Source organism: Notolabrus celidotus, chromosome 24, assembly GCF_009762535.1.
Source record: "Notolabrus celidotus isolate fNotCel1 chromosome 24, fNotCel1.pri, whole genome shotgun sequence".
Taxonomy (NCBI): Eukaryota; Metazoa; Chordata; class Actinopteri; order Labriformes; family Labridae; genus Notolabrus; species Notolabrus celidotus.
Genome location: NC_048295.1, coordinates 7,373,401 through 7,399,537, shown reverse-complemented (window position 1 = coordinate 7,399,537; position 26,137 = coordinate 7,373,401). Strand labels below are relative to the sequence as shown.

The 26,137-nt window shown below is 43.1% G+C and overlaps 4 protein-coding genes across 15 annotated transcripts in view; 1 reads left to right on the top strand and 3 right to left on the bottom strand.

Annotated features, from left to right (window-relative positions):
• The window catches only part of LOC117808422 (neural cell adhesion molecule 2-like), a 359,969-nt gene extending 359,377 nt beyond the window's left edge, over positions 1 to 592 (bottom strand). The window contains exons 1-2 of the mRNA XM_034678166.1: positions 476 to 592; positions 117 to 174 (exon numbers count right to left, since the gene is read on the bottom strand). The gene's annotated coding sequence lies outside the window, so the exon portion shown is untranslated. The remainder of the gene's footprint in view (positions 1 to 116; positions 175 to 475) is intronic.
• A 6,653-nt stretch (positions 593 to 7,245) lies between these two features.
• Positions 7,246 to 15,256, bottom strand: arl13b (ADP-ribosylation factor-like 13b). Of its 9 annotated transcripts, none has more exons than XM_034677912.1 (12): positions 15,122 to 15,256; positions 14,913 to 14,998; positions 14,650 to 14,835; positions 12,095 to 12,165; positions 11,764 to 12,013; positions 11,231 to 11,336; positions 10,861 to 11,063; positions 10,437 to 10,551; positions 10,204 to 10,351; positions 9,620 to 9,748; positions 9,260 to 9,370; positions 7,246 to 8,615 (listed from the first exon to the last, which is right to left on the bottom strand). In XM_034677912.1, exons 3-11 carry the CDS (start codon positions 14,706 to 14,708, stop codon positions 9,276 to 9,278), a joined length of 1,176 nt encoding a protein of 391 aa, XP_034533803.1. In that variant the 5' UTR covers positions 14,709 to 14,835; positions 14,913 to 14,998; positions 15,122 to 15,256; the 3' UTR covers positions 7,246 to 8,615; positions 9,260 to 9,275. The 9 variants fall into 9 exon arrangements, with proteins under 9 accessions (XP_034533803.1, XP_034533797.1, XP_034533804.1 ...); XM_034677906.1 differs by having other exon boundaries at positions 7,246 to 8,753; positions 9,302 to 9,370; XM_034677913.1 differs by having other exon boundaries at positions 9,302 to 9,370.
• A 919-nt stretch (positions 15,257 to 16,175) lies between these two features.
• Positions 16,176 to 18,046, top strand: LOC117808016 (gamma-glutamylaminecyclotransferase-like). The gene is made up of 2 exons (XM_034677421.1): positions 16,176 to 16,303; positions 17,025 to 18,046. Exon 2 carries the CDS (start codon positions 17,049 to 17,051, stop codon positions 17,547 to 17,549), a length of 501 nt encoding a protein of 166 aa, XP_034533312.1. The 5' UTR covers positions 16,176 to 16,303; positions 17,025 to 17,048; the 3' UTR covers positions 17,550 to 18,046.
• A 128-nt stretch (positions 18,047 to 18,174) lies between these two features.
• LOC117808013 (FERM, ARHGEF and pleckstrin domain-containing protein 1-like) overlaps positions 18,175 to 26,137 on the bottom strand; it is a 44,985-nt gene continuing 37,022 nt past the window's right edge. For 3 of the 4 annotated variants that reach the window (XM_034677416.1, XM_034677417.1, XM_034677418.1), the window contains 15 exons: positions 25,710 to 25,921; positions 25,385 to 25,474; positions 23,610 to 23,743; positions 23,214 to 23,295; positions 23,041 to 23,102; positions 22,713 to 22,888; positions 22,480 to 22,610; positions 22,289 to 22,357; positions 22,109 to 22,198; positions 21,823 to 21,905; positions 21,008 to 21,120; positions 20,077 to 20,237; positions 19,371 to 19,478; positions 19,121 to 19,272; positions 18,175 to 18,986 (listed from right to left, as the gene is read on the bottom strand). In XM_034677416.1, coding sequence (XP_034533307.1) covers positions 18,911 to 18,986; positions 19,121 to 19,272; positions 19,371 to 19,478; positions 20,077 to 20,237; positions 21,008 to 21,120; positions 21,823 to 21,905; positions 22,109 to 22,198; positions 22,289 to 22,357; positions 22,480 to 22,610; positions 22,713 to 22,888; positions 23,041 to 23,102; positions 23,214 to 23,295; positions 23,610 to 23,743; positions 25,385 to 25,474; positions 25,710 to 25,921 — 1,739 coding nt within the window. In that variant the 3' untranslated portion in view covers positions 18,175 to 18,910. The remainder of the gene's footprint in view (positions 18,987 to 19,120; positions 19,273 to 19,370; positions 19,479 to 20,076; positions 20,238 to 21,007; positions 21,121 to 21,822; positions 21,906 to 22,108; positions 22,199 to 22,288; positions 22,358 to 22,479; positions 22,611 to 22,712; positions 22,889 to 23,040; positions 23,103 to 23,213; positions 23,296 to 23,609; positions 23,744 to 25,384; positions 25,475 to 25,709; positions 25,922 to 26,137) is intronic. The other variant, XM_034677419.1, reaches the window with a different exon arrangement.

Sequence of the window (26,137 nt, the reverse complement as noted above, 5' to 3'; positions counted from 1 at the left end):
CACAGTCAAGTAAACAACACAGACTAGTTAGCATGTAGCAAGCTAGCAAACACATTACAAATAGTTTAATTAAATGATCTTTAAAGAGTTTAAATGACAGAAAGAATTGTTCTTACATTGACTGTTCCGTGGGAAGACAACTCCAAATGAAGCGCCATGTTTCTTCTGTGTCTCCTGGTAGAATAGACAGGCTAACTGTTAGTTAAGCCATAATAAGCAATAATATTTATACAGCTGAGTCTAAATACATTTAAATAAACCCTCAAAGAGCATCCTCTCATAATAAGTCACCTGTCATTTGGTTTGCTGTCAGTTAAGTCAGAGTAAAACTGAGCAGGTGTGAATTATTAACACTTATGAGTCCATAATGCGCAATGCGAAATATTAAAGGTCAATGATTGGTTCAGATACATTGAATGATGTCATACAGGAGACTAATTAATAACACCTGTGGTCTTTCTTTGACAATACTTACCTGTGTACACGTCATCGTTTTACAAGCACTCCATAGCATAGCTCCAACTCATCCAGAACACAGCAGCTAGAATGATCTCAGGTCCCTGCTGCCCTCAGGTCCCTGCTGACCTCTGGTCCCTGCTGATCTCTGGTCCATCACAGCTGTCTCCACTTTAAAAAAAACACACAAATCTGTTGTGACTGGATGCATGTGCAGCAACACTGTTTGCTGTTTGTTTGATTACTGTGTCTGATGTGTCTATTGTTTTTCTGTTTTTATTTATTCTATTTGGAAAAATGTTTTTATGTTTTTAATTCTCCATGTAAAGCACATTGAACCTTTTTTTTTTCATCCCCTTTGGTCTTAGAGCTTTTTTACTTATTGATTACTCTTATTATAATATATTGCCACATTACTACTCTTATTGATTGCTAATATTATTATCTTTCTTTCTTTTTTGTTCTCCCCTTTTGTTTTGTTGTTTTATTTTATTTTATTTTATTTAATTTTTTCTTGCTTTTGTTTTGCTTTGGGTTCCTTTTTTCCCCCTCTCTTCTCTTCTGTTTTATCTCTCTCTCTTCACAAGTGTATAAATGTGTCCTTCCATGTTTTGTAATGTTTGTACTTGTTAGTATGTCTGTATGGACTACATGTTCATACACTAATTGGTGAATTATAAAATAAAAAAAGCACATTGAACTTAGGTGTAATGAAAAGTGCTTTATCAATAAAATTGCTATTGCTATTAATTAAAGGACTTGAGTTGCAACATGTCACAGCAACAATAATATCATGCTACTAGGTTAAAGAAAGGTAATGATCAAAAATGGAGAATTTGTCAGGCTTTATTTTTATTACTTTTAAAAGAGGCACAAAGTGAGCCGCCCTGAAAGTTAGGGCTTCATTCCTCAGAGTAAAAACAGGACCGCCTTTCATTCAGACTGTGAAACATTTAACAGCATTTGGCTCTCAGACCTCAGAAACCCTGCCGCAGACTGTGGATCAGAAAAGATCAGAAATATAAAACAGAGCCAAACCATGAAGGCTTTAAAAGTAATAAAAAGACTCAAGTAAATTAAACTGAGAAAGAATCTTGAAATGCAGTGGGAGTAGAAAGCCAGAGTGATACGGTAAAAGTCCAGCCAGGGGGTTATATCTCGTCTTAGAAATCATTTACACAGCTCATGACAACATGTACACTCACTGCACACTCATACTTGCATCATCAAGGGTCTGCGTCAAGGGTTTCTTTGTTGGTTTTCACATCCTCTCTCTCTTTTTCATCTTTTCTTCCTCCTGTGTGCTCTTCAGCAAAACAGAACAGCCAAAAAACAACAACAACACCTCGGAGTGTTTTAGGTACCTGACAGCTCCCTAATGATTCCTTTTGCTCTTCTTATCCTCCTCTGTCTGCCAGCAAGTAATTACTGCCCAGCACAGCATGGATGAGTCTCACAGAGCAACACAATCTTCTATTGTGTGGTCGAAAAAGACGCACTTTAGATTAATATCAGTTTGTGTGCATGGGGAGACATAAAACAGGAAGTTGGACAGGGATAAAAATACACGCCGATCAAAGAAGAACGCCAAGATTGTTTGAATTTTGCACAGACAGACTTCTTTATTTGTGATTTTTATTATTTTCTTGTCAAGAAAGAGACACCCAATGAAACATAAATAACTTCCTGGAAGAAGCTTTGTTGTTTTGTGCTGTCAAGTTTTGCCAAATGATGCTTTTCTTCAACTTGAATTTTCTTCCTTTTCTTTGCTCAGCATTTCTCCCCATCATCCGCTGCAGTCGTTCATTTGCGCTGACACGACTGCACATGCAATGCACAATATCTACAGTTTAAAAGTCATATACAAACACAACTTTACCATCGATTGTCCTCAACCTCTGACCTGTAATCTCTCTCTCAGCCTTGAGTAATAAGCAGCTCTGTGGCTGTATAAACCAATGCATTCTTCACACACCAGAGCATATTGATGCACCCACAGCTGGGCTTTAATTAAACCTGCGAGGCATCAGTGACCTGTTGAGCACTGGTATTAAATGCAGGGATGTAGCAGTGGAAGGAAAGCCGCAAAATCATCCCTGTTTACTAAAAAATGTAGGGAAATATTCTGCAATGAAATCAAAGTTTGCATGATAATTATGTATGTTTTGGCTGCAGAAACAAATGAAGTGCTGCACAGGGATGTAACTCTACATGTGACAGGGTGATGCACAGGATATGTTGGGAGTGGCATTGGCTCCCTTGAAATCTGATTGGTCATATGATGCTGTGCCAGAAAATGAAAGCAAGATCTCTTGGTTAATTGTCCAATATAGACACAAAAACTCTCTGTGTCTCTAAAAATAAACACACTTGTTCTCCATGCACCTTTCCTGCTCTTGTACTGCCTCACAGCCGACCCTGCTGATCCCCTGAGCCACCTTCACGCCGCCCTGTCAATCAAAGAGCGATGGCTCCATCTACATCGAGCTCTCTCACGTGCTTATAGCCCCCTGTTCTTCCTAGATATACCACAACCTTCCTCTATCTCCTTTTTCAGCTTTATCTCCTGCCTTTCCCCCAAATTCACCTGCCCATTATTTGCTTTTTCTTTTCTTCCCTCTATCACTCTTCCCACGAACACCTCATTATCCCTTATCTGCTTTCCTTATTCTCTCTCCCATCTCTCATTGCCTTTCTACCACCCCTAATCTCCCTCTTTTATGGCCTCTCTGCATCTCCAACAGCCTTTCCCTTTTTTCATTTCCCTGACCTCAATCAAACTCTGCATTGTGTCCCTACCTGGTGTGCAAAAACTGGAAAGGAATGAAACAGCAGCAGCACATAAGCACATTGTTTTAGTCGAGTACTCTGTGTACAACGAGGCTATTGGATCAGAAATTATATTATAATGTGGCATTGAAATAGGTGTGCCATTAGCACAGCCGAGTGCATTTGTAGATAAGGGCACTAGATAGCGAGAGGCCTCAGCTCGAGTGCTCTGCGGGGCGGTTTCTTCATTTACATTAACCGTATTCATCTTCAGCAATAGGCGCAAATTGCTTTTGTGGAATCAGGCCTGAATCTCATGAGCCAGCACTTATCAGCTCTCCTCGGCACACACCACCTGGTGCCAGCTCTCACTCAAAATCCCATTCAGTGTGGAAAAACAGAATACTTTTGTTTGATTGTGTAATTTCAGTGTCTATTCAGAGATTAAAAATCGCTTTAAATAGGATTGTGTGACAGATGCTGCCTTAGGGCTGCAACAAATGATTATTTTGATTAACATTTAATTAGGTTCAGTCAATAAAATGTCCCAGAGCACAAGTTGACGTCTTTAAACAGCTTCTTCTTTTTTTGTGTGTGTGTGTTTAAACAGTGTAAACCCTACAGGTATTCAATTTACAATCATAGAAAGCACAGAAAGGCAGAAAAATGTAATGGGGGTGATAATCTCTCTACGGGGGATACACAGTAAAATGAAGACAGCACATAAAAAGCACTTTCAAGTTAGTTATCCACCACTGCAGCACGACATAAAGGTGGCTCGTACTGAAATGTAATTAGCAGCATTTGAGCAGGAATCAGCGCTTTAATGTGGGAGTTTTTTTAACTGTAATAACATGTGAGAGCGTGTTCTCCTACCTCAGGACCAGGACTCTAATGGGGGGTCATTAAGTAAGAGATCCTGCATGGTGAGTGGGTGGTTATGAGGATTTGAATCTGGACTAGGTGAGTATTCAGCAATTTAGGCTGGCTGCCAAGTGAGGATGTAAAAAAGGTTACACATGATACTGATTAAAAGATAGTTTGATGATTTTAAAATGATTTAAACTTCCTAACTTTATGCAGAGCTGCTGCAACAAGCCACAGATTTTAATCCAGGGTTGGGAACTGAAACTTGGTTCATAGCTTGAGCCATATTCAAAATGGCAGGTACTGGAGTTTTGACTCTGCTTGTGGCAGGACATCTTTTATTTTGAAAGGCTACATATCAGCAGGAAGATAGAGCTCTGCCTTCTAGACATTTGGCCTCTTTGTTTTACCTGATCGGCCAACACGTCCTGGACTACAAACACAAACAAGAGACTTCCAATTCTAAACTTTTAGAACATTTAACTTTCCTTGTCTGCAGATTCTGCATTCAAATGTGATCAATAATGAAAATTCAAACCTATAAGAGGCCCTTCATTAAAGATAGTCGACTTCCTGTTCCCCCTCATGTTGTCCTCCCTTCTGTAATCCTCCTTCAACCCATCAATGTCTACATTTAGTGTCTGCTTTGTAGACATGAACTCCTTCCACAGGCTTCAACTCTCTTGTGTTTCTGCACATAATGAGCCATTACAGAATGCTGCTCTTTACCTGAAACCTGCCTGCAGCCTCTCCTGAGTCACATTGTGTTGCTGTGTTGTGAACAGACTCAGTTCAGACCCTCAGTCAAGCACCTGGAAACATCCTGGATCACGTCATCCAGCTCAGACACTCAGCAAGACTCCAAAGTGTTAATGCTGCCCAAGTGTTTCTAACACTTTAGGCTTTTTGTGTCAGACTGGGTTAACTGGTGCTGCACTCCACTCTGCTGGAGAAAAAAAGGGACTGCATGGCTTCTTCTGTGATGGTTTTTAATGGCACAGGCGTAGAGAGCCAGCTTGTTACTGCATTTAAAGAGATGGATACAGACAGTCATATAGAGCAAGGCATCTTTGGGGGCATTTTTGAGCAGCTGCAGTTAAAATATTTGGGTCCAGGTAGTTTTCCTGCACATGTTTCAACAGAGATATTCAGTTTTAGGTCTTTATTTTGTGATACCAACGTGGGAAGTGATCAAAGTAAGGAGGTTGGACTGGTACCTGGAGAGGTGCCACATCTCCTCCTGGGCACTGTCAAGGTGTCCCTGAGCAGAGCCAGTCCCTGAACTGCTTGAGGCGTGTCCATGTGCAGCACTGACATCTTAATGCATGCTTCCTGTTGGTGCATGTGTGTGTGTGTTGTTCAGCCTTTCTGTGTGTGTGTGGCATGATCAAAAACAGTGCAAAAATTGATTCTGCCCTCAGGGTCGGTTTGAGATTTGAGATGTGTTGACGATGCATTGAGCGATGCACTGAGCCCTCTTTCTGTGTGTATCTGCCTTCAGTTCTTTCCTTTCTCATGAGCTGCGAGTAACATTGACATATTTCTGACACAGCCGCGATAGCTTTACATTCTGACACAATCAATTTCTGCACCTACGTCTGCACAACAATGCACACAGGCAGCCATTGTTGCAAAAGGGGAGATAGCAACTACTCCACTGATAAATCCCTCAATGCAGACCTTTTTATAATCCTGCAGCTACTTTTATAACATTGCACAGGCCTGAAAAACTCCTAAAACTACAGCTCCACTGAAACAGGCGCAGACAGGTTGATATTTTGCGGGCAAGGAAAGTAAATTAAAGCACTTCATCACAAAATCGCTGCTGGAAAGTTCAAACTGATTGATTTCTAAGAGTGTAATTATAACGAGGAGGTGGATTGATGGTTAAAAGCATCTGCTTCAGGACACCCCTGCATCTGCCAACCCCGTCCTGCAGGACGTCATTGCAGCACGCTCCAGCTCCAGCATCATGACACCTAAATGGAGCCTGTCTGTGTTTGTAGTTATGAGGCAGCAGGACATTATTGCAATGTTTCTGCTGCAAGTGACACAGCCTGGAGAGGCTGCGAGCAGATGTTTGAAAATGTCTCAATGAGGAAACTGTTTTCAGATTACTGATGGCTATTTTTAACATTTCACATTTGAGAGAAAGCTTATTATCATTATCTCCCTTTATGCTGTGATGGCTGATATTTTCATTCCTGCTGTCTCTGAAGAAGACACAGAAGTGAGGCCGTCCCTCTTCAATCAGCACTTTTTGAATGTGAGATTACTTTGTCATCAAGGGATGTAAACTGCCTTCAGGCCTTTAGAGGAATGTTGGATTCTGAAATGTGTGAGGAGTAGAAAGAGCCTCTGGTTTTAAAAGTGAAGGGACTATGGAAGTACCTCAAACCTGCATTCTTTTGGACTGTTCTGAAGAGCTGTGTCACGGACAAAACATTCAACATTGTGGTCACATATTTTTGTGCAACAATGAGCCTAGAGAATAATGTCACCCTGAAATTGATTTACAGGTAAATATATTTCTGATACATCCTCACCAATTTGTTGTCTTATCCTTGCTCTATAAATGATTTGAAGCTCCTGTGTAGACTTTGGTGCCCCCCTGTGGACAAAGCAGTAATCCTTGCATCATGTCCTTAATCTGAGGAGGTAACATTTATCAACTATTACTGTCATTGTTTACTTAAAGCTCCCCTTCTCAATACTTCATATTAAAGCTCCTGTGAGTAACTTCCAGATTATGTTTGTTTTGGTGTCCCCTTCTTATCTCCTTGCTTCTATATGAGCCTTGTAGAGGTTAAAAAAACATCTCTTTCTGCAGGACATAAACAGTCAGCTGTATCCCTTATTGAGAATCTGTCTGACACTTACACTCTAGTGGCAGATTCAGGCATTAAGAATAACATAGAAATAATCCGTTATGTGTTTGTAGGTCTGAAAGAGTTTCAATCTGTTTTATACCTTGCTCAAAACTACTCTCAGGAGCTTTAAAATATAAAATATTTAAGTGTTTCTGAATGTGACAATATTTCCCTGCATCAACTACATCGAGGTGTTCAAGTTGTAAAATAAACAGCCAGTCCATGTGGAAGCTTGTGGCCGCTGCTCAAAATGCAGAAAAACAGTTAAGAGTCAGCAGGAGAGTATATTTAAAACATCTTTTATTGTGCGGTTATAAAATTCAAACAGGGTAGAAAAAATATTCTGTTCAAACAGTTTGTGTAGAAGAGTCAGTGCTGTGCTGCACATTTGGAATATAATGGTAGTTTTAAAGTGATATCTCAGTTGTGCTACACATACTCTCATGTGATCTGACCCATTACTGGCTGTTCCAGGTGCCGATGTAGTGAAACTTCCTCCTCCCTCATCACTCCGCTGCCAACTTTCCCGGCTTTAATTGGGGCGATGGAGTCTTCCAATTTGTGATGTTGTTTTTGTTTTTTTTTCAGCCAGATTTGTTTTTTTGTGCATCTGGAAGTGGAACTTTCGGCTGTTTTCGGCTATTTAAAGAGAAAAAGGGTGCAGAAGAAGCGAGAGAAGCTGGAGTAATAACAGTGCTGGCTCAGACCTCGGGGGCCGCCTGAGAGGCAGCGAGTCTGAGGCTGATTCCCGCCTCGGGAGAAATATCACTTTAAAACAGGAACACAGTGTAAACAGCGGAATGCGTATAAAAATCTGTAGCCCTGTAGACAAATATACTTTTACACATTTACAATTTCTGACAATAAATAAAAAGGATGATGCTGCTGGCCGGAGAACAGATATGAAAGATTCTTCTTTACTTGGCTTTGAACTTTGCATTGAAATGTCGAGGGACGCTCATGACTCAGAATGACCAATTAACAATCAATATGTAGTGTAACACTTCACCATGTATGAAATGACAAATTACACCCACAATGCACCTGGTGGGACACTTTTCCAACCTCAGCTTATAAGTTATGACTCAACCTTTGTTGAAACAAGATCAGAATTAAAGCACTCAGCTGTGAAAAAAGCCACTTTTGACCTTTATTTACCTCCAGATCTACACTCAAGCTCGTCCTTGAAGACTGTCACACCTTCTCTTACACTACAGAAACAAAGGTGTAGAAAGAAAAGTAAATACGGTGTTTTTTAATGGCTGCGTGTGTACAAATCCATTGTTCAGTAACAGATATAAACAGGATTATAAGGGACATATTTACATTCTTTGTCAAATGAAAAGCATTTGAGTTGAAGTCCAAAATGTGTAACACTGATATTAAGAGTAAAAAATAGTGTTTCAGTCGAGAGTTCTGCACTGAGTGTGCTTTGTGAAGTGAAAACAGAACCTGGTGTTCACTCAGGTCTGTCGGGCTGAAAGTTTCCAGCTGGATTCTGCCCGTTTCAAAACAGGCTCCGAGCAGGACTGCATTTCCCACGATGCTCTGTGTCTGCAGTGTCTTCGGCACTCGCCAGCTCCTGACGCCAAGAGTCGCCCTGTCTCTCTGTCTGTGTCTCTCTGTGTAGCTTGGCTGTCTACACTCCGCTCACTTGAGACAGAAAGCAGAAACATGATGACAGGAGGAGCTCAATTCTCAAGTACAAGGGAGGTTAAAAAATGACGTCACTAGCGTCGCCATTAGGCCGCGGCCTGTTCGCTAGAGGCGGCAGCGGCTTCTTGAAAAAGTCTGTGGGAAGGAAAAGACTACGTTAGCAAACTACATCCGCTGAACCCTGGAATAAAAAACAGATCAGAGAACAAGAGCAGAAAGAAAGTGATGTTAGAGATGGAGTGAGTGGACTGAGGATGACAGCACAGACAAGCCTTTGAGTTGATTAAGATGTCTGCCACCATGAAGGATCCAAACATTCAAGCATTTTCCTGGCGAGGCGCAGGAGAGGAGAGGCAGAGACGGGGGTCGGGTGGGCTAATTAAGAGTCAACACACATCTGAAGGCAGACAGAGTTCAGTGTTTCCCCTGCAACAGCACACTGATTCACCACCAGTGCTGTGGAAAAAACCTGGAAACTCATGTAGAGCTACTGTTAATATTTTTTATCAGGAAGCAGCAAAGTAAAGAAAGTCTACCCGTGTAGAGGAAACACTGATTTAGTGCCGTAACAGTTAGTCCCTTAAAGCCGGGTTAGTGAGAGAATGACTGAGGAATAATGTGTTAATGAAACAGTGACTGACAGTGAGGGATGAGGAATCACCGGACGTCACATGCATCTTTACCAGAGTGTCTGGAGTCCCCGAGCGGCTCTAGTTTGGGCAGCCTAGACACTTTGGGTGTGGCCCATCCCACTAAAAAGAGAATCATAGAGAAAGAGGGGAATGTAGAAAACATGAGAGACTTGTGTTCCAAAGCTCCTCCTGCTGTTGCTTAGAAGACAATTAACATAAAGCATTTGAAATGACTGAGCAGACATCATCGAACATGTTCCTGGTTGTCTTGTCTGCGCTCCTGAGACATCATCCGTGTGTTTCCCAACCAGCTAAAAGCTCCTCACAGGAGCTTTAATTCTCATGAGTCACTGTCACTGACTTACTGACCTGGAGGAGGAGGTGGAGGAGGGGTGGGGCTCTCTGCTGCCCCGTCCTCTGTCCTGAGCGGGTCCACCCGGTGCTTCCTCTTCAGGTGCAGCTTCCTCGTCTTCTTCCTGTCCTGCTCTCCTGGTGTAGCTGTGAGAACAGAGGGACGTGTGACACAGGGTTTATGCTGCACAGAAGTATTAAGAGTATTTCCTGCAGGACTACAGCTTCATGATGTAATCATCTTCTAAATGTATAATCATCCAGCAGAGGAAAGACCGCCGGCACACATACGAGGCTCTTTAAACTCTGAAATCTCAAAATCAAATATTTGCAGCCGTCTCAAGGCGTTTGTTTTATCGTTGACTCTCAGAGAGGGAAACAGATTTAATACGCTGTTTTTCTATTTATCTACAAGCTCAGATTTGTTTCCTCATATGGTGCAAAGCTGAACCACAAGCTGGGGAGGGGAGGCTCTTCAAACAAGTGCCTGCTCCCCTCACAGCTACGCTGATTACTTAAATATCTGCAGAGAGCTGAAGCTACGAACATCTTCCTCATCCTTATTCCTTAAAACTGTTAACAGTCTGAAACACATGAAGCACCTGAGCTGCCGTTTTCCGCTGTTTGTCTTGTGTCGTCTGCCTCCTCCTCGTACTCCTCCTCCTCCTCCTGTCCACCCATCGGCTGGTTGTTGGTCCGGGTGTCCTGCAGCACTTTCTGCCTCTTCCTCTCCTTCTCTTTGTCCTCGTTCTAAAAAAGCCACAGAGCAACAGTTACACTTCCAGCTCCAGAGACAGATCACCTCTCATCGTGCTCCCTGTGTTTGCTCACACACCTCACAGATCACGTTGCTGATTGGCTGAAAGGGGCTGGGCATGTGTTCTTCGTCGGGCTCGTCTTCCTGAAGCTGCCTGCCCTCGCGTTCCGCCTCCTCTCGCTCCTCACGCTCTCTGCAGGCAGAACAAGATGTTAACCTTTGAGGCGTAATGATTCAGACCTCCTGTGTCACCATTACATCCAGAACAATCGATCTGAGGTCAGACTTAATTGCAATGTGATTTTACACAAATTAGTTTCACTCTTTTCCAATAAATATGATATTTAATGTCAGTTTTTAGGACTCTGAGACACCGTTTCACCCTCCAATTTCACCCTCCTTTTTATTTCCTTAAATGCATATCTCCCTCACCCGGCTCTGAACTCTCTTCACTCCACACACTGATCACAAACATATGCTTGAGTGTGACCTCTGTCCTCACCTCTCCTCTCGTATCCTCCGCACCCTCTCCGCCCTCTCCTTCTTGTCCTGCTCCTCCAGAGCCCGCTGCTCGGCCGTGTCCTTCTGCACGCGCTCTGTAATGGCCTCGTAGTCTTTGGCAATATTGTTGAGCAGCCACTTCAGGCCCTTCTTGATGGACTTGTCGACCTTTTTGCCGTAGCCTAGGACAGCAGAGCACGGCTCCTGAGGCAGGAAAGGCACAAAGACACAGAGCAGATGAATGAGGATACTGAACAGCACTTCAGCTTTTCTATGTGAAGCTTAAAAAGGTTGATCTTTCTTTGTCCATGTAGCCAAACGCTCTTAATGTCATTCTGCTGGCGTCCCACAACAGGTGCACACACACTTACGATCTGACACAGACACTTGTTCTCGTTAACAAGCTTCTCTAGCGACAGGTTCTCGATGATGTCTGCTTCGGCCAGCGCTCCCTCCTGGTCCTGTTTGTTGGCGAGCCTGAAAGCAGGAAGAAAAAGAGATTCTGGAGTCTGTGAATGAAAAAGTTTGCTTCTAGTGTGACTACTTTCAGGAAAGAAGGAGTTTGAGCAACTTCAAGGGCAGTTATGAGACTCAATTTCTGCAAGGTGCAGAGTTATATCAGCTGGAAATCTTATGGAAATCTTATGGAGATGTGACCGTGCTCTGATTATGGATTTTTGATTAGAACACTGCCAAAACACTTTAAAGTCTCCGTGCATCATCCTGTGCCGTGTGTCCTGATTACTAAATAAGCAGATGCTTCCAGGAATCAGCCTGCAGCGCACGTACCCCTCAACAAATAGGGCCAAAGACTCAGACTCAAACTCTGGAGATTCCTCCTCTCGTCTTAACACCCAGCTTCATGATTTGATGGTTTTAATCTGGTGGACGTTGGAGCACTCACACAAGCACAGGTTTCCCGGCGATGCGTGGGTGCTGCAGGACCTCGGCCATCGTCTCCCGCGTCTCCTGGATCCTCTGGACGTCGCTGGAGTCCACCACGAAGACCACGCCGTGAGACTCAGAGTAGTAGTTCTTCCAGATGCCTCGTATCCTCTTCCCGCCGCCCAGGTCGAAGATGGTCACCTCGAACTTGCCCTGCTTCAGGTCCACCTTGGAGAAGCCGACTGTGGGAGCCACATCTTGGGGGTTCTCTGAGGAAACAAACAAAGCGAGGTTGATTATGTCACGCAGGTTATTTCAAAACGTGCAAAACACCGTCAACATCAGCATACCTCCTTGGATTCCTCGCACTGTGGCCGTCTTTCCTGCGTTATCCAGACCGACCATCACCAGAGTCACTTTCCTGTAGAGGAAGAACAAGAAGAATGAGCACCAGAGGACAGGAGGAGGTGTGATAACGTGTCTGGCATTAGCATTAGCCTTCATTACCATCTGGGGGCACAGATTAAGCCAATTCATAATCTGGATGAGCGATGCAATGAGTGAGCAGGAGTCACATGAGGAACTGAGACAGATAAACAACATGAAGACGCTTTATGTTTGAAGAAAGGAGCTGTTTAAACGGTGACATCTTTGAAGAGCAGCAGAGGGGAGATAAACTGACCTTGTTCTCTTCATCTAGGATTATTTGAAGTTAAATAAAACTCAAAGAAGTACACAACTCGTAGAAGACTACAAAGAAACAAAGGGCAACATGTGATGCACAGTGAGTCATCCCTGCAAGTGTGCGGTCTGCCAACACCTGGCCAGTAAGCTGGCAGACGTTCACACGTAACGTGCAACGGTCTAGACTTCTTAGACGTCTCCCCAAATCTGAGAAATCAAATATGGACGTGTCAGAAATGTAAAGAAAGAATGTAAACACAGGGCTACACTTGATCCGACTACATTTAACCCCGACCCATCTGAGGAAGATAACAGACACGGTTTAACAGATTTGTGGTGTGTCATTTTACAGGAGAAATTCAAACCACATGACAAAAGAAATGTAGCTTTTCACTGGACTTTTATGATATTTACAACATGCATCTTGTAAATCTTTAAGTTTGCATCTTCTTGAAGTTTTCTTAAAGGAAGACAAACATCAACCCAAACAAAGACCGGCCTCCACAGAGTAAGAAGATGCACATAACTATAAATCATGCTCATAAACACATCCCCTCTTTGTCTCCCGTCTGACTACTTAACTTTGGAACTTGCGCCGAAAAGACATCAACCGCACTATCCATCTAACCGTCCTCTGCAGCCAGCTGGCCTTCATCGGGGCGGCCGTTCGATGCACGCCGCCCACGAGAAGTCAAAGATCTGTCCGTCCCACCACGTCTGCTAACCCATAACCCTCGGTCCACACTGTGAAAGACAAACCCCTCACAGCAACAACGGAGAGAGACCCGCTGAACAGACCTGGCTGTGGGATTAGGGGAGGATTTCAGACTAAGTCCAGAGGATCAGGTGCCTCACATGGACCACGTGGTGTTAGGAGTCATCATGGTGTTTTGCTGGTCCTGCTGTTTCACAACTTGAAGAGTTAGATCTGACACACTTCTCAATGAGGATGAAGGGTTAGAAATAAAGCTTGAACTTGTGCTCAACTTTCACGTTTCTCTTACAGTCATTTCCCTTTTTACAGAAACCCAGCTCAAAGATGAAAAGTCATAAACATACTAAAGGGAAAGTTCATCGCCTCAAAAGTACAATTAACTATTTGTCTCATCACAGGCAGGACTTGTGTTTGAATAGACTACTTTGGTCGTGTTACTACTCCGGTCTTGTAAAGTGAGACAATGCAAAAGTGCAAAAACTGCAGTTCCTAAAGCCAAGAATTCCCATTAACACCCGTTTACAGCTTAAAGACTGTGTCTGCAGAGAGTGAATAAAAGGTGTCATAGAGGCTGTATTTACATGGATCTGTTCATGATTCCTGTTACTTATCGTTTGACTTCAGAGCCCCTCTTCAGGAACCACTGACGCCTCTATGTTTACATCATCTATGGTAACAACAGGCTGCTTGTAGCTATGTTAGAATTAACTTTGAGTCCTCTAAGACAGGCGTTCCCAAAGTGTGGGTCGCGAAACACAAATGTGGGGTCGTGAGATGTCTTCCAGAATGTTTATTTTTTTTAATTATCAAAAAAATAGTACATTTTACGCATTAGAGTAAATAATATCTACAAACATAGTAGCTAACCTTGAAAAAAAACCTTGAAAATAGAAAATGTAATGAGTTTTCTGCCTTTCTTTGTTGCCACATGACTCCTAAGTTTAGGGTTAGTGAACAGTTCATTATCAAAAGCATCAGTAGCTGTAGAAACACAGACACATGCTCATGTAGGCAGGGTCATTTTCTGCAGAACAGCTAAATGAAGCCACATGAAATCACTTTGAGGGACAGGGGGGGTCACAAGACTTTGAAACCTGAAAAGTTTGGGAACCCCAGCTTTAAGAATTACTCTTTGATTCAAGTTTATAATGTATACACAGGAATAAACTTCTCTAGGACACTTCAACACTGCAGGTGAAGGTAAATATGATGAGTGGAGACAACAAAGGTGAATCAATGCTGTATGTTTGAGTGAGCAACACCTGACCTAGTCACAGGGCCTCTGAGACACAGAGTTGTCACTGCATTTACCTGGCTGGATCTTGAGAGGCTCCTTTAGTACTGATACAAAATAAAAGTTATGAATCCACTTTGTCTAGTCTGCCATTTGTGCAGCTTGTTTGCAGTTAGGTCTCTATGCAATCCAGGCTGCAAACTTGTGTCACACATCCTTGTATTGCACTTAAATTAACCCAGAAAAAGACACATTCTAACATCATAACTCACCTTGCAGGCTCTCGCCATCGTTTCAGCCAGTTGCAGCAGTTCGCCATCAGGCTAAACATCTCAGTCTGAGTCCGGATCACAGCGTTCAAGTGGTCATGGAGCCTGGATCGTCCCCCTCCTCCTCCTCCTCCAGCAGCCCTCTTCAACAGCTGATCGACTTTTCCTCTCAGGGAGCTACATCACGAGCTAACTCATTGTTACAGCAGCAAAGTCAACAAATCACCAAAGTAGTCCTTTTATAAAGATAATAAAGCAGCCCGTACCATGTGTGGTCTCCTCAGGGGGCTTTGGACTCCTCGTTTAAAGAGAACTACAGATCCAGAGTCCCGTTATCTGCGGTTACCTAATGCTACAGCAGCAACAGGGAGCAAAACTCGCTCAGTTTCAGCCTCAGAACAAATCCACGAGCCTGTAACCATGTTATTATTACACTCTGTAATCATGAATCCACTCAAACCGTTGTTAATCTCACCGATTGAAGCTAAAGTTGGTCTTTTTTCAGGCTAAACGTTGGCTACTGAGCGTTAGCTGGCTGCTCGCTCTGCTTTGTTTACGCCTAATTTTTCTGCTGCTAGGCTGCAAACGCACTGACGTCATCATCCGCCCTGCACCAATCAGCGCCGTTCATTCAGATTGAGAGAAGAAGAGATTGTGTGGGTCTGTTGAAAGAGCGACCTCTAGTGGACAGTCGATGGAATGACACCCGATAAGTGATTTTCATCGTTTTTTTTCATTTATTATTCCCTGAAATTAACAATAACAATATTATACCAGCATTTTTATTAAATCTTTGTATTTAATGAATTAGTAGAGTACATTATATTTAAAAATATTTAATATCACCAATGAGACATTATTCTGAGGTCAAACTACAGCTGAATCAACACGTCTGATGAGGAAAAAATATATAAGTTATGACTTAAATTAAGAAACAGTTATTTTGAAGTTGTAAGGGTTTATAAGACCATTACATTTGATTAAAAGTCAAACTGCACCTTAAAATAAAAGCCCTAGACGCCACGAGAAAGAGAAAACACACACTCTGGCTCCCTCTTGTGTTTTTCTTCAACTTTATTTTAGACATATATAACAAACAATGGCTGCATTCAGAAGGAGCTTCACAGATAAACAATCATTAAGGACACAGAAACATACAGCTTCAGTTGGTAATTTAAGGTGAATGAGAAAATGATACATGCATAGAACATAAATAATAAAATAAGTTGAGTAAGGAGAGGGAATCATTTTACAAATCAGCAGTGAAGAATTCTTTTACTCTTTTCAATGATTTTAGGTATATTTTAAATTAATTTAGAAAAACAACACATTTAATTAACACGTTTGATGAGGAAAAAAATAAATAAGTAAGGAAGTAAATAAAAAAAAAAACAGTTATTTTGAAGTTGTAAGGGTGTATAATATCATTAAATGTGACTAAAAGTCAAACTGCACCTTAAAATAAAAGCCTTAGACACCACAAGAACAGGAAAATACACACTCTGGCTCCCTCTTGTGGTTTTATGATGTATTGTTACCCTTCTTCCTGGTTGCTACTGCGCATGTGTCCAAACCCCGGCACTGTTGACAGAGGCTTTCTGCATACTGACAGTTCACTTGATTTTAACTACAAGCTATCATCTTCCTCACTGTCAAGGTAAGTGTACACCTTAGACTATATGTGCAGCTTCCTGTTGGTGTGATTTTAAGGTTGGATTGCTAAAGGAAGGTTGACGTTTTAGTTCATGCATGTATGTATGTATGTATGTATGTATGTATGTATGTATGTATGTATGTATGTATGTATGTATGTATGTATGTATGTATGGCAAGGCAAGGCAAGGCAAGGCAAGGCAAGGCAGCTTTATTTGTATAGCGCATTTCATACACGAGGGCAACTCAATGTGCTTTAATATGAACATGATGTAACATGATTTCCGGGTATTTGATGCATGTTCTCCTACGTCACTCGAGTATTGTTATAGAAGTGATTGCACAACACTCTCAGATGCATCTGTGTGCAAGCAGCTCACACTTTGGATCTTAAAAAATATGCAACCTTTCATATGTTGCAGTATTAAAGTGGCAATCTCTAAACTCCATTGCTTCTGCATTAACTCCAAGTACTTGTTTGTGCTCCTCCTATCCTATAATGATCTGAAGAGAACATTGTGTTGCAGAGATTATCTCTGACAGTGATTATTGAGCCTTTCTCTGAAGTCCAAAGAGCTTCAGCTCAAATCAGGACCTGAAGGTCATGGAGATGTTTCTGTATCTTAATCACTCACATGTTGAGCAAACAGGAAGTGTTTATCTATCTTATCTGCTCTGATTTGGATAAAGGAATAACTCCCTCTCCTCCTTGTTTTACTTTGCAGCTGTCTCCATCCTCCTTCATCCACATGACTCGTGTCTTCGTCTACGGCACCCTCAAGAGGGGTCAACCCAACAACTACCGCATGTTTGACACCAGCAACGGCAAGGCGGAGCTCATCGCCTCAGCCTCCACCACCCAGAAATACCCTCTGATCATCACAACTCAGCACAACATCCCATTCCTCCTCAACATCCCCGGTCAGGGCCACCGAGTCCGAGGGGAGATCTACAAAGTGGACGACAAGATGCTGGAGTTCCTGGATGACTTTGAGAGCGTCCCCCAGATGTACCAGAGGACTCTGGTGAAGCTGGAGGTGGAGGAGTGGGAGGGGAAAGGGGAAGGGGAGGAGAGGCTGGCAGGAGGGAGCATGACGGAGGCGTTTGTGTACAGCACAACGACCTACCAGCCGGACTGGCCTTCCCTGCAGAGTTATGGGAGCTATGATGCGTATGGAGATCATGGGCTGCAGTATGAGACCAGAGAGGCACGAGAACGATGTAGCAGGGTGGCTGAGGAGGAAGATTAGATCCATGTATCATGGTCTGGCTCTTTTAGAATGTACTGCATCTTTAAAAACACTCCTAATGGTTTAGGTGTAGCTTACTCAGGTTTATTGACTCATCTCTACATAAATATCAGATTATTAACATCACATCTCCTCCTGTTCTACACTAACATGTCACCTTTATTTACCTACCTTCATTTGTCAGTAGCTCACTCTAAACTCATGTTCATCCATGATGTATTTTAGGATCTACAGAAGCCCGAAGCAGACATGCATCCATACATCTTGTTTACATCACTGTTGGTTGTTGTATTCAGATTCCTGAATTAAAACTTCACTTATTAAGACGACCAGCTGCTAATTCATCCTCTCTTAAGAAATGAAATATCTGTTAAATTGTCTCTGTATCCATTTAAATCATCCTAAAGCTGTGAACAGACACTACAAGGCTGTGGTAATATGTTCTCAGGGTTTTCTAATGGTATAACTTCAATAAAAAAACATGTCCTTTACCTAAAGATGGCAGTTTTTCTTACACCTGTGACTTCCTTGTGTGTCCTGAATTCTTCCCACACTCTCTAGTGTTGTCGTCCTAATCTGTGTTCCTTCACAACAACAAAAACAGATCCAAACAGTCGAAGCGGTCTACTTTCTTACATATGAACACTTGAGTTCCTCGTTTTTATTTAGAAGATTAAAATCCAGACAACTGGAAGGTACAGAAGAGACAGTATTTGGCAAAAGACCCAGTGAAATCTCTGTTGGCGTTGGAGGCTTTTGTTTCAGCCTTTCAAAAATAAAAGCTTAAAAGGAAAACATAGAAAAAGGACATTTCACAGTGTATCAATGTACTGTACAAAAAGTTGTCTCACAAAAAGGAATAGATGGATGTTGGCAACACGTTAAATTCATCTCATTCGATCTCCAGACACAGAAGAATACTTGTGTGTTCACATGCACACAATTGAGCACTATTTTATACACATTTTTCATTCTCATCACAAATCTGTCATGAAATAAAAAAGTAAAGTGTGTGATGTGGTGCACAAACTCATGAAGTGTCCCAAATAGTTTGTGTAATTCAGTCAGGCTAATCCCAGGGATAAGAGCATAAAACCTCAGTGTGCATGTGAACAGCATTTAACACTAAAAACATACTTTGAATCTCAACATGAAAAAAGTTCCAGCAAAGTGTTGTGTTGCCAGTTTGGTGCAGAAGAAGTCGTACGAGATCAGACACTAGTGGTGCAGAAAGTGTGCGTACAGAAAGTGAAGTGGGACAACCTCTGGAGGGATGTGTGTCGTACGAGCGCCTGCTGTGTGCAGTGAGTTTAAAATAAGAGTCTCTTAGTGCCGCCTGAGCAGCCTGAAGTCCAGAGTCATCAATAGAAGTCTTTCCTGGTGCTGGGCAGTGAGCGGCTGGCGGAGCATGTGGCGCTGCGGATCACCTCCATCCACCTGGAGAAGAGAGAAGAGATTTCCTTATTATTAGACCTGTTTTGACCAGCTAAGTATTTGTACATTCAGAGCTCCCTCTTGTGGCGAGCTGCAGTAAAGGTCATAATAAAGCCCCTCCATTGAATCAGCCGTACCTCTCGAACGTGTACTCGCTCTCTGATCTGAAGTAGTACACGTGGGATTTGAAGTGGAGTTTGAAAACGTAGTCTTTGTGGATGTTCTCTGACTCCGACGGGACGGTGACGGAGTACCCGAGGAGAGGGAGGCTGGCCAGAGGGTAGTCGTCCTGCAGGGAGAGAACATCCTTAATAATCATCTTCACTTCAAATAGATAGTAATCCACCAATCCATCATTTGTTTCCAGCTACATTTATGGTTTTGTACCTGGTGTGACTTGTAGAAGAAGAGGCTGAAGTTGGTGAAGACCACCCAGAGTTTCTGCCAGCCGTTACTGTTCTTAAACTTCCTCAGCAGGTTACCCGACAGCTGGTTCTGGAAACACAAACAACAGAAAAAGGTCAAAACTTTCCCCCCATTAGTCTGTTAGTACTAGTTTCACTCATGCAAAACAAGGGCATGCTCTGGCATCCACATAACACACATCAGATGACCGTGATGTAAACTATTTTAGGAGCAACTCATGTCCAGTGGTCTGTCCAGAAAGCTCTCCACTCATCTACATTTCTTGAGACTGTCCCTGCATGGATTCATACATTCAAAGCGGCAGAGGCTCTCGCAGTACCTCTCTAACTCCAGCAGGTGTCACTAAAGGACAGGCTGTTTGTTCAGCACACCACAGAGAGACAGACACAGGCTCCTGAGGACTGCTAATGTCAGTGAGGACGGACAGAGGTGGAAATGTAGAAAAAGACAAATGAAAATGGAGAAAGAGAGAGAGAGAGTAAAGATGGAGGAAAGGACAGAAACACAGACATGAGAAATGTAGGACAAAGGACATGAGGTCAGTCGTCCTTTGTTTGCAGAAAGGAGACGACACAAAGAGACAGACTAAAGAGTCCACAGCTCCAGACATGTGATGTAAGAGGGGAACAACAGCTGACACAAGAGGATGATGAACACAGTCTAGTACCTCCACAGCTACACTGAAGTCCACCATGGACACGCTGGTGTTGCGGTGCCAGCAGACGTGCACGGTGGTGTTGCCTCGGTGACCCTGACGCTCCAGAGATGAGCGTGAGCCGCCTAGCTCCTCCTCCGACTCCAAATCAGCTACGCCGTCTTCTGTTAGCTCTGGAGGAGGAGGATGGACAGATTAGAGATACTGGTCAGCAGAGAGAAGAGGGAGCTCTTAATGATGGGTGCAGAGAGGTGATGAACTTTATGTTCCTGGTACACAGGACAGCATAAAAGATAAAGTAGACAGCTTTGCAATATCCTTCTCGCGTCTGTTTACATATTTATCACCTCTGTTTTTCTTCACTTTTATGTTTTCTACACAGATCTTTAATTCAGAGCAGAGCCCAGAGGAAAAACTACAATCAAAGCAACACAACAGAGAGCAAAACAAGCCATCTGTTGTTACATGTAAGTCAATACTCTTCTCTAAAAATGTACATAGAAGATGATTTAGCAGAGGCACAATGGAGACATCCAACCAAAGGTCACCAGGCGGAGCCCTCATTGAACACCGTGACAGGCGGTTAAGATAAAGGAGGAGAGAAAAGGGAGGTTACAGCTGGGGGTTTGGACCTGCTAATATCAGGTGACGCTGAAAAATATGATGAAAGAGCAGCTGGGAAATGTGGAGGGATTATCTATGAGGTGCTGAAAGGAGACATCTGGTGTCTTTGAGGGAAAGAAAGGGTTACAATGGACTTGAATGTTATAGATTAGTAAAAAGAAACTGCTCATTATTTCACCATTTTGTCTGCAGAGTGATGTTTTCCTTCAGTTATCAGCTACTACACATATCTAGACATCAGAATCACTGCTTAAAGCTCCTGTAAACACTGCTGCAGGGGGGTAGGTGTCAGACAAGTGTGCATGTTCTGGTCTCTTACTGTTGTCAGAGAGACTGGTGGACAGCAGGTCAGTGTTCGGGCTGCTGCTCTGCTCCGCTAGATCGATGGCCATCCTGATGTCCTCCACCCACCGCTCCATCTCTGACGCACAGCTGCACGGACACAAAGGAGAAAATTGGTTAATTGAATCTGTGAATGTCAGCTTGCTGAGGTTTTAAATACTTAAAGCTCCTGTGGGGAGTTTTTATCTGGCTATTAACTAGACTGAAAGTAACACTGATGTCAAGTTATGACCTCAAAAGCAAACAAGACTGTCAACAGGATTGGAAACTGCTTTGTCCACAGGAGGGCGCCACATGAGCTTTAATGACAAAACACGTGCAACGCTGAATAAAAACCTCAAAATCATGAGTCCTATCTTTCAAACACACGATGAAGTCTGTGCAACGCAACACTCGCTCCATTCTACCTCCTCATATGAAACATTTTCATCAGTGTGAGAGGATCTGAATGGAAAACAGGTCACTGAGTCTGATTTAATTAAAGGACCAGCAAACTGTGACAGACGTCCTGCAGAGGATGAATCCATCTTTTATGAGTTTGACCTGCATGAATGTTTCAGACTGTTTCTCTTAGAGACACACAGCTTACATCTATAATGGATGATCTGAGTCATGAGGAGTTATTTCATATCTTTTGTAACGATTCCACCCAATTTCAAAAGCTCCTTTCTTATCATTCAAGGGTGCCCTCCATTTCTAACATCCTCTCTTTAAATCTTCCTCTCATTGTTATTGTGCAACAAAATGCACTGATCGAGACATAAATCTATGTGTGTGTGTTTCTTTGTTTACCTCGCTGCCACAACGACAGACTGGCGCTGTCCGAACAAGGTGAACGAGTGAGGGACTCCCCACTCCTCCTCGCTTTCTCTGATCTGCAAAAATATCAGCATCAATCAAATGAGCCTTTACACTCACATATGATGTCTTTATGTGACAGGAAGTCCTTTCATTTGCAATTTCAGAACGTCAACCTTGCAAGTTTCACTCTGTAGTAAATATTCCTGCAGGACAGCACTTCAACCTGCATAAATTGTTAGAATTAGAAGTGTGTAACTGTGGGAATATGGTCTCATACCGTCATGCCATACAGGGGCAGCTGTCCGTGAACTTTAAACTGATTGGACGGCGTCATTCCTCGACTCGTGTACACCAAAGAATCACTAAACTGGAGAGGACATTAGAGAAGTGAAGGTTAGATTCTTTAAGCTGTCACTCTATAAAAGTTTCACGTTGAGAGGTTGCTGAAATGTCGTACCAAGAAGAACATCCTCTGCTGAAGGCCTTTCCCTGAGAGTTTGCTGAGACATCCGAGCCTGATGAATTCCTGTCGGTGAAACATAAGAACGCTATAAAAAATCTCTCAGAGCAGAATAATTCATGCCTCAGGCACAGAAACTAAGCCTTTAAAAATCAGGAACTTCAGCTAATAGCATCAAAGTGTCTCACCCTTCCTGGGATGGCGAGGTTTTCGATGCCAGTCAGATCTTTCCTCAGCTCCAGCAGCTTCTGGAAGTTCTCCATCTTCATCATGGTGCCCTGAAGCTGCAGCACCATCTCTGAAATATCTGCCAGGGCAGCTGAGGGGGGAGAAACGGGATTGAGCCGCAGATGAATAAGACGTGTTTAAAAATAAAAACCAAGGAGGAAAGGTGGATGATGATGATGACGTGCAGGAGTACCTCTGCAGTCCCTGAAGTCGTCGTGTGTGGGCGGGTAGTGCTTGCAGAGCCGCTCCAGGATGAGTTTGTAGTGGAGGAGGCGGTGGAGAGGGCGGAGGAGGAAGATGTTGAAGGGAAGGTAGCAGACTCTCTGCTGCTCGAACTCTCGACACACGGCATCCACCTTACGACTGGACCTGAGGAGCGAGGAGGGATGGTAGCTTTTAAAATGCACCCACAATACTTCCTTTTCTTCTCTTCTTTCACATTGCTCCTGCTTGTCTCATTGAGATGAATGTGTCAGACTGAAACCAGCTAACCTTTGACCTCTGTATACTTATTGATTTACCTGCAGGCTCGTTCAAGTTCGACCAGGCACTCTGAATGTTTCTGGAGATGAACAGTCAGCTGCTGCAGGTGCAAAGAGAAGACAAAGAATCCAGTTATTTACAGGAAATCTCACACAGACAACTAGATTATTTTAGTGCACAAAAATAATCTGATAAAGTCAGACATAGTTACCCTGAGACCCTGAATGTTCTTCAGGAGAACGTCACCAATGCGTTGATAGTCTCCTTTAATGTGGGCGTTGGATCGACCCTCCCTGAAAGAGAAAAGAGGATTTTATTCTACTTGCAGTGACATTTTTTCACCACTAGATGGCAGTAGAGAGCTATGGTTCTGCAACAATGAATGGAAAATCTTTAATCATTCCCACAATCCCATTTCTGTTACCAGGAACGACTGGCACAGAAACACTCCTGTGGATTTCTTTGTTTCTGTTCTGCTACTAATGACTCTAATGCAGTCTGAAGTTCTCTTTTTCACTGGATGTGCTCTCTTTACATGCAGAAGCATTCTTATTTGCAACTGTAAACAACTTTAATGATTCTTCCTTGAACTGAATCATGTACTGACCACTGTGCCAGCCGCTGCTCCACCTCTTTGAGGAAGCCCTGGTGAAACTTGTGGATGGGATCGTAGCTGGTGGACATCACCGTTTTAACAACGTCTGGGAAGGTTTCTTCTTTCCCTGCAGCGCTCTGGAAGGACTGCAACACACAAAAGAACTCTTTTATGATACAATCTGGAATATAGAGTTAAAAAGCCAGGGTTTTATCTGAGTCTATTCCAACTAAATCTCATGAACTTCTTTTTTAAATGACTATAAAAGATCAAAATGTCACAAAATAGACACTAAAAGAGGAAACACACACACACACACACACACACACACACACACACACACAAACTCAAACAATACTGATAAGACTCCACCAGACACTCAGGGCAGGGGGTCCTGAGTCTGAATGAGGGATTTGACTTGAAGGCAAAGTGACATTTGTTTGCATTGAGGATCAGCTCACACACACACACACACACACACACACACACACCCACACACACACACCATGACCCTCTTGGCCTTACACCCCCTGACACAGAGGTGTTATATTCCCCTCTCAGAGTAAATCACACACCGCTATAGCAGACAGTGTCGACAGGAGAGGGTCCAGCTGTGTCACTGAGGGGGGAGGGAGAGGAAGGGTGACAGTGAGAGGAATAAAAGAGAGGAAAGGAGAGAGAAAGAGAGAAAGAGAGGTATGGAGGGAGGGGTGGCTGTGGGTGCCAGCCAAAGAAAATATTTAAGAGGTTTTAAAAAAGTGCCAGCACACGCCTTCCTCCCACATGAAAGAGGGCGGAAACTACTGTTGAGAAGAAAAACAGCTGAGCGGCGGAAAAGACACAACAGAGGGGAAACGTAAGATTTCTCCCCTCCGCAGAGAGGTCAAAGGTCACCTCTATTTTATAAAACTGATCTGCAGGCAGGTGCTCGCTCCTGGAGGGGTTTGAACTTCGGTTTCCCTGCTCTGTTGGTCTCTACTTTTCACCCTCCTGCTGCTGATTCTCTTATTAAAACCAGACCGGCCTGACCTCCATTAAAAAGCACTTTTAACTCGCTCTGTTTTCCTCTTTGTGTTAATTTTTGTGGTTTTACTTGTAAAGTTAAGAAGCTGGGAGCTAATGGTCTGTCTAGGCTGACAAAAAACAAGTTTGGTTGTTTAAATATGCTCACTAAGACGCTGTTTTTTTCTCTGTTATGCTCATAAAGGCCTCAGATGTTGAACCTCAGCCTTCAGGGCCAAACTTAAGGCACTTAAAAACCCACTTTTAGAATGAGATTAAGGAAAAGAGTGGGAGAAACTCAAGGAACCCAGTGTGGTATTAATGTCCCATGGCAGAGAAGGCCATAAGCTTGTGATTTAGTCCACAATGAAAACACAAACAGATTGGAGCTCCTTCTTCTGATGTTTTTGCTGACAAAAAGACCAACATGAGATCACTTTCCGGAGTATTTCGTCTGTAAAAGACTGCACACTCATGTCTTAAAAACCAGCAGAGACCGACTCTGACTCACTGCCACGACAAACAAGCTTGTAAAGGAACAATTTTAGTTCACTGTCCTGAAATTTGAGCAAATTTCAACTAGCTATTCCGGTCCTAAGGTTCTCTTTGTGTAATTAAGGGCTGTGTACTTAAGAAAATGTGTTTACTCTCAGCCTGACTCGCTCCGGCTCCAATGGCTTTCCAAACATCTCTCTCTCTCTCTCTCTCATGACAGTGGCCTTACAGTGAGCACAAACATGGCCTTACAGAAGACTGATTAGAATGTATAAAAGTGAGACTCTCACCTCGGTGATGACCTGCAGGTCTTTGAGGTAGGTCCTCTCTGTTGTCAACAGTTCCTTGGCGATGAAGTAGGCCTTGTCTGTGGGAAACTTCTGGACACAAACAGAAAGATAAGATCGATCCAGCCGTCCAATCATTCAGATACACTCTGAGAGAATCAGATCAGTCTGCAGAAATCAGGCTCTGCAGCAGAGAACCATCTGGATGGCATTAAAGATCTAGCAGATGTTTACATTTCTCTCTCCGTGTTGTAATTCTTTAGGAAGGAAAAAATGCAACAAGTCAGATCTATTTTTACATCCAGCTTCTGCCTGTGTGCACGCTCACCTTCCTCCTCGCCTCCTCTTCATCATCATGACGGACACATCCGGCATCAGTGAGCAGCGGGCTGGTGAGAGGCGATAGCTGCTGTCTCTCAGGACTCTGACCCGGACCGTGCAGGACGCCGATACCGCCCATAATCTGCCCGTGTACAGAGCCGTTTCCGTTCACGACCACATGGGGACTTCCAGCTGGAGAGTCCTCAGAGCCAGGACTTTCTGTTAGGGAGAGGAGGAGAGGGGAGTCGGAAAAAAGAAAGGGGAGGGAGACGGGGAGAGGAAAAGAACAAAGAGTGAGATAAGGGAGGAGATGGTGGGAGAGGATAAGGGATGAAGGGAGTTAAAATAGACTCTATAATCCAACTGCTTTTATGAAATTCACAGCCTTCTCCTTATCATTTAATGCTTACTGTGAATCCACAGTTTTTTCATCAG

Bases quoted from the DNA above. Each gene is read 5' to 3' on its own strand.
- arl13b (XM_034677908.1), bottom strand. From the start codon at position 14,708: ATGTTTAGCCTGATGGCGAACTGCTGCAACTGGCTGAAACGATGGCGA. The intron at 9,371-9,619 runs GTCAGTAAGTCA...TTCTCTTTTTAG, and splicing joins TCCTCCACCTCCTCCTCCAG to TGGGATGGGCCACACCCAAA. The intron at 8,754-9,301 runs GTAAAGATGCAT...TCCTTCCCACAG, and splicing joins CGGGGACTCCAGACACTCTG to ACTTTTTCAAGAAGCCGCTG.
- LOC117808016 (XM_034677421.1), top strand. From the start codon at position 17,049: ATGACTCGTGTCTTCGTCTACGGCACCCTCAAGAGGGGTCAACCCAAC.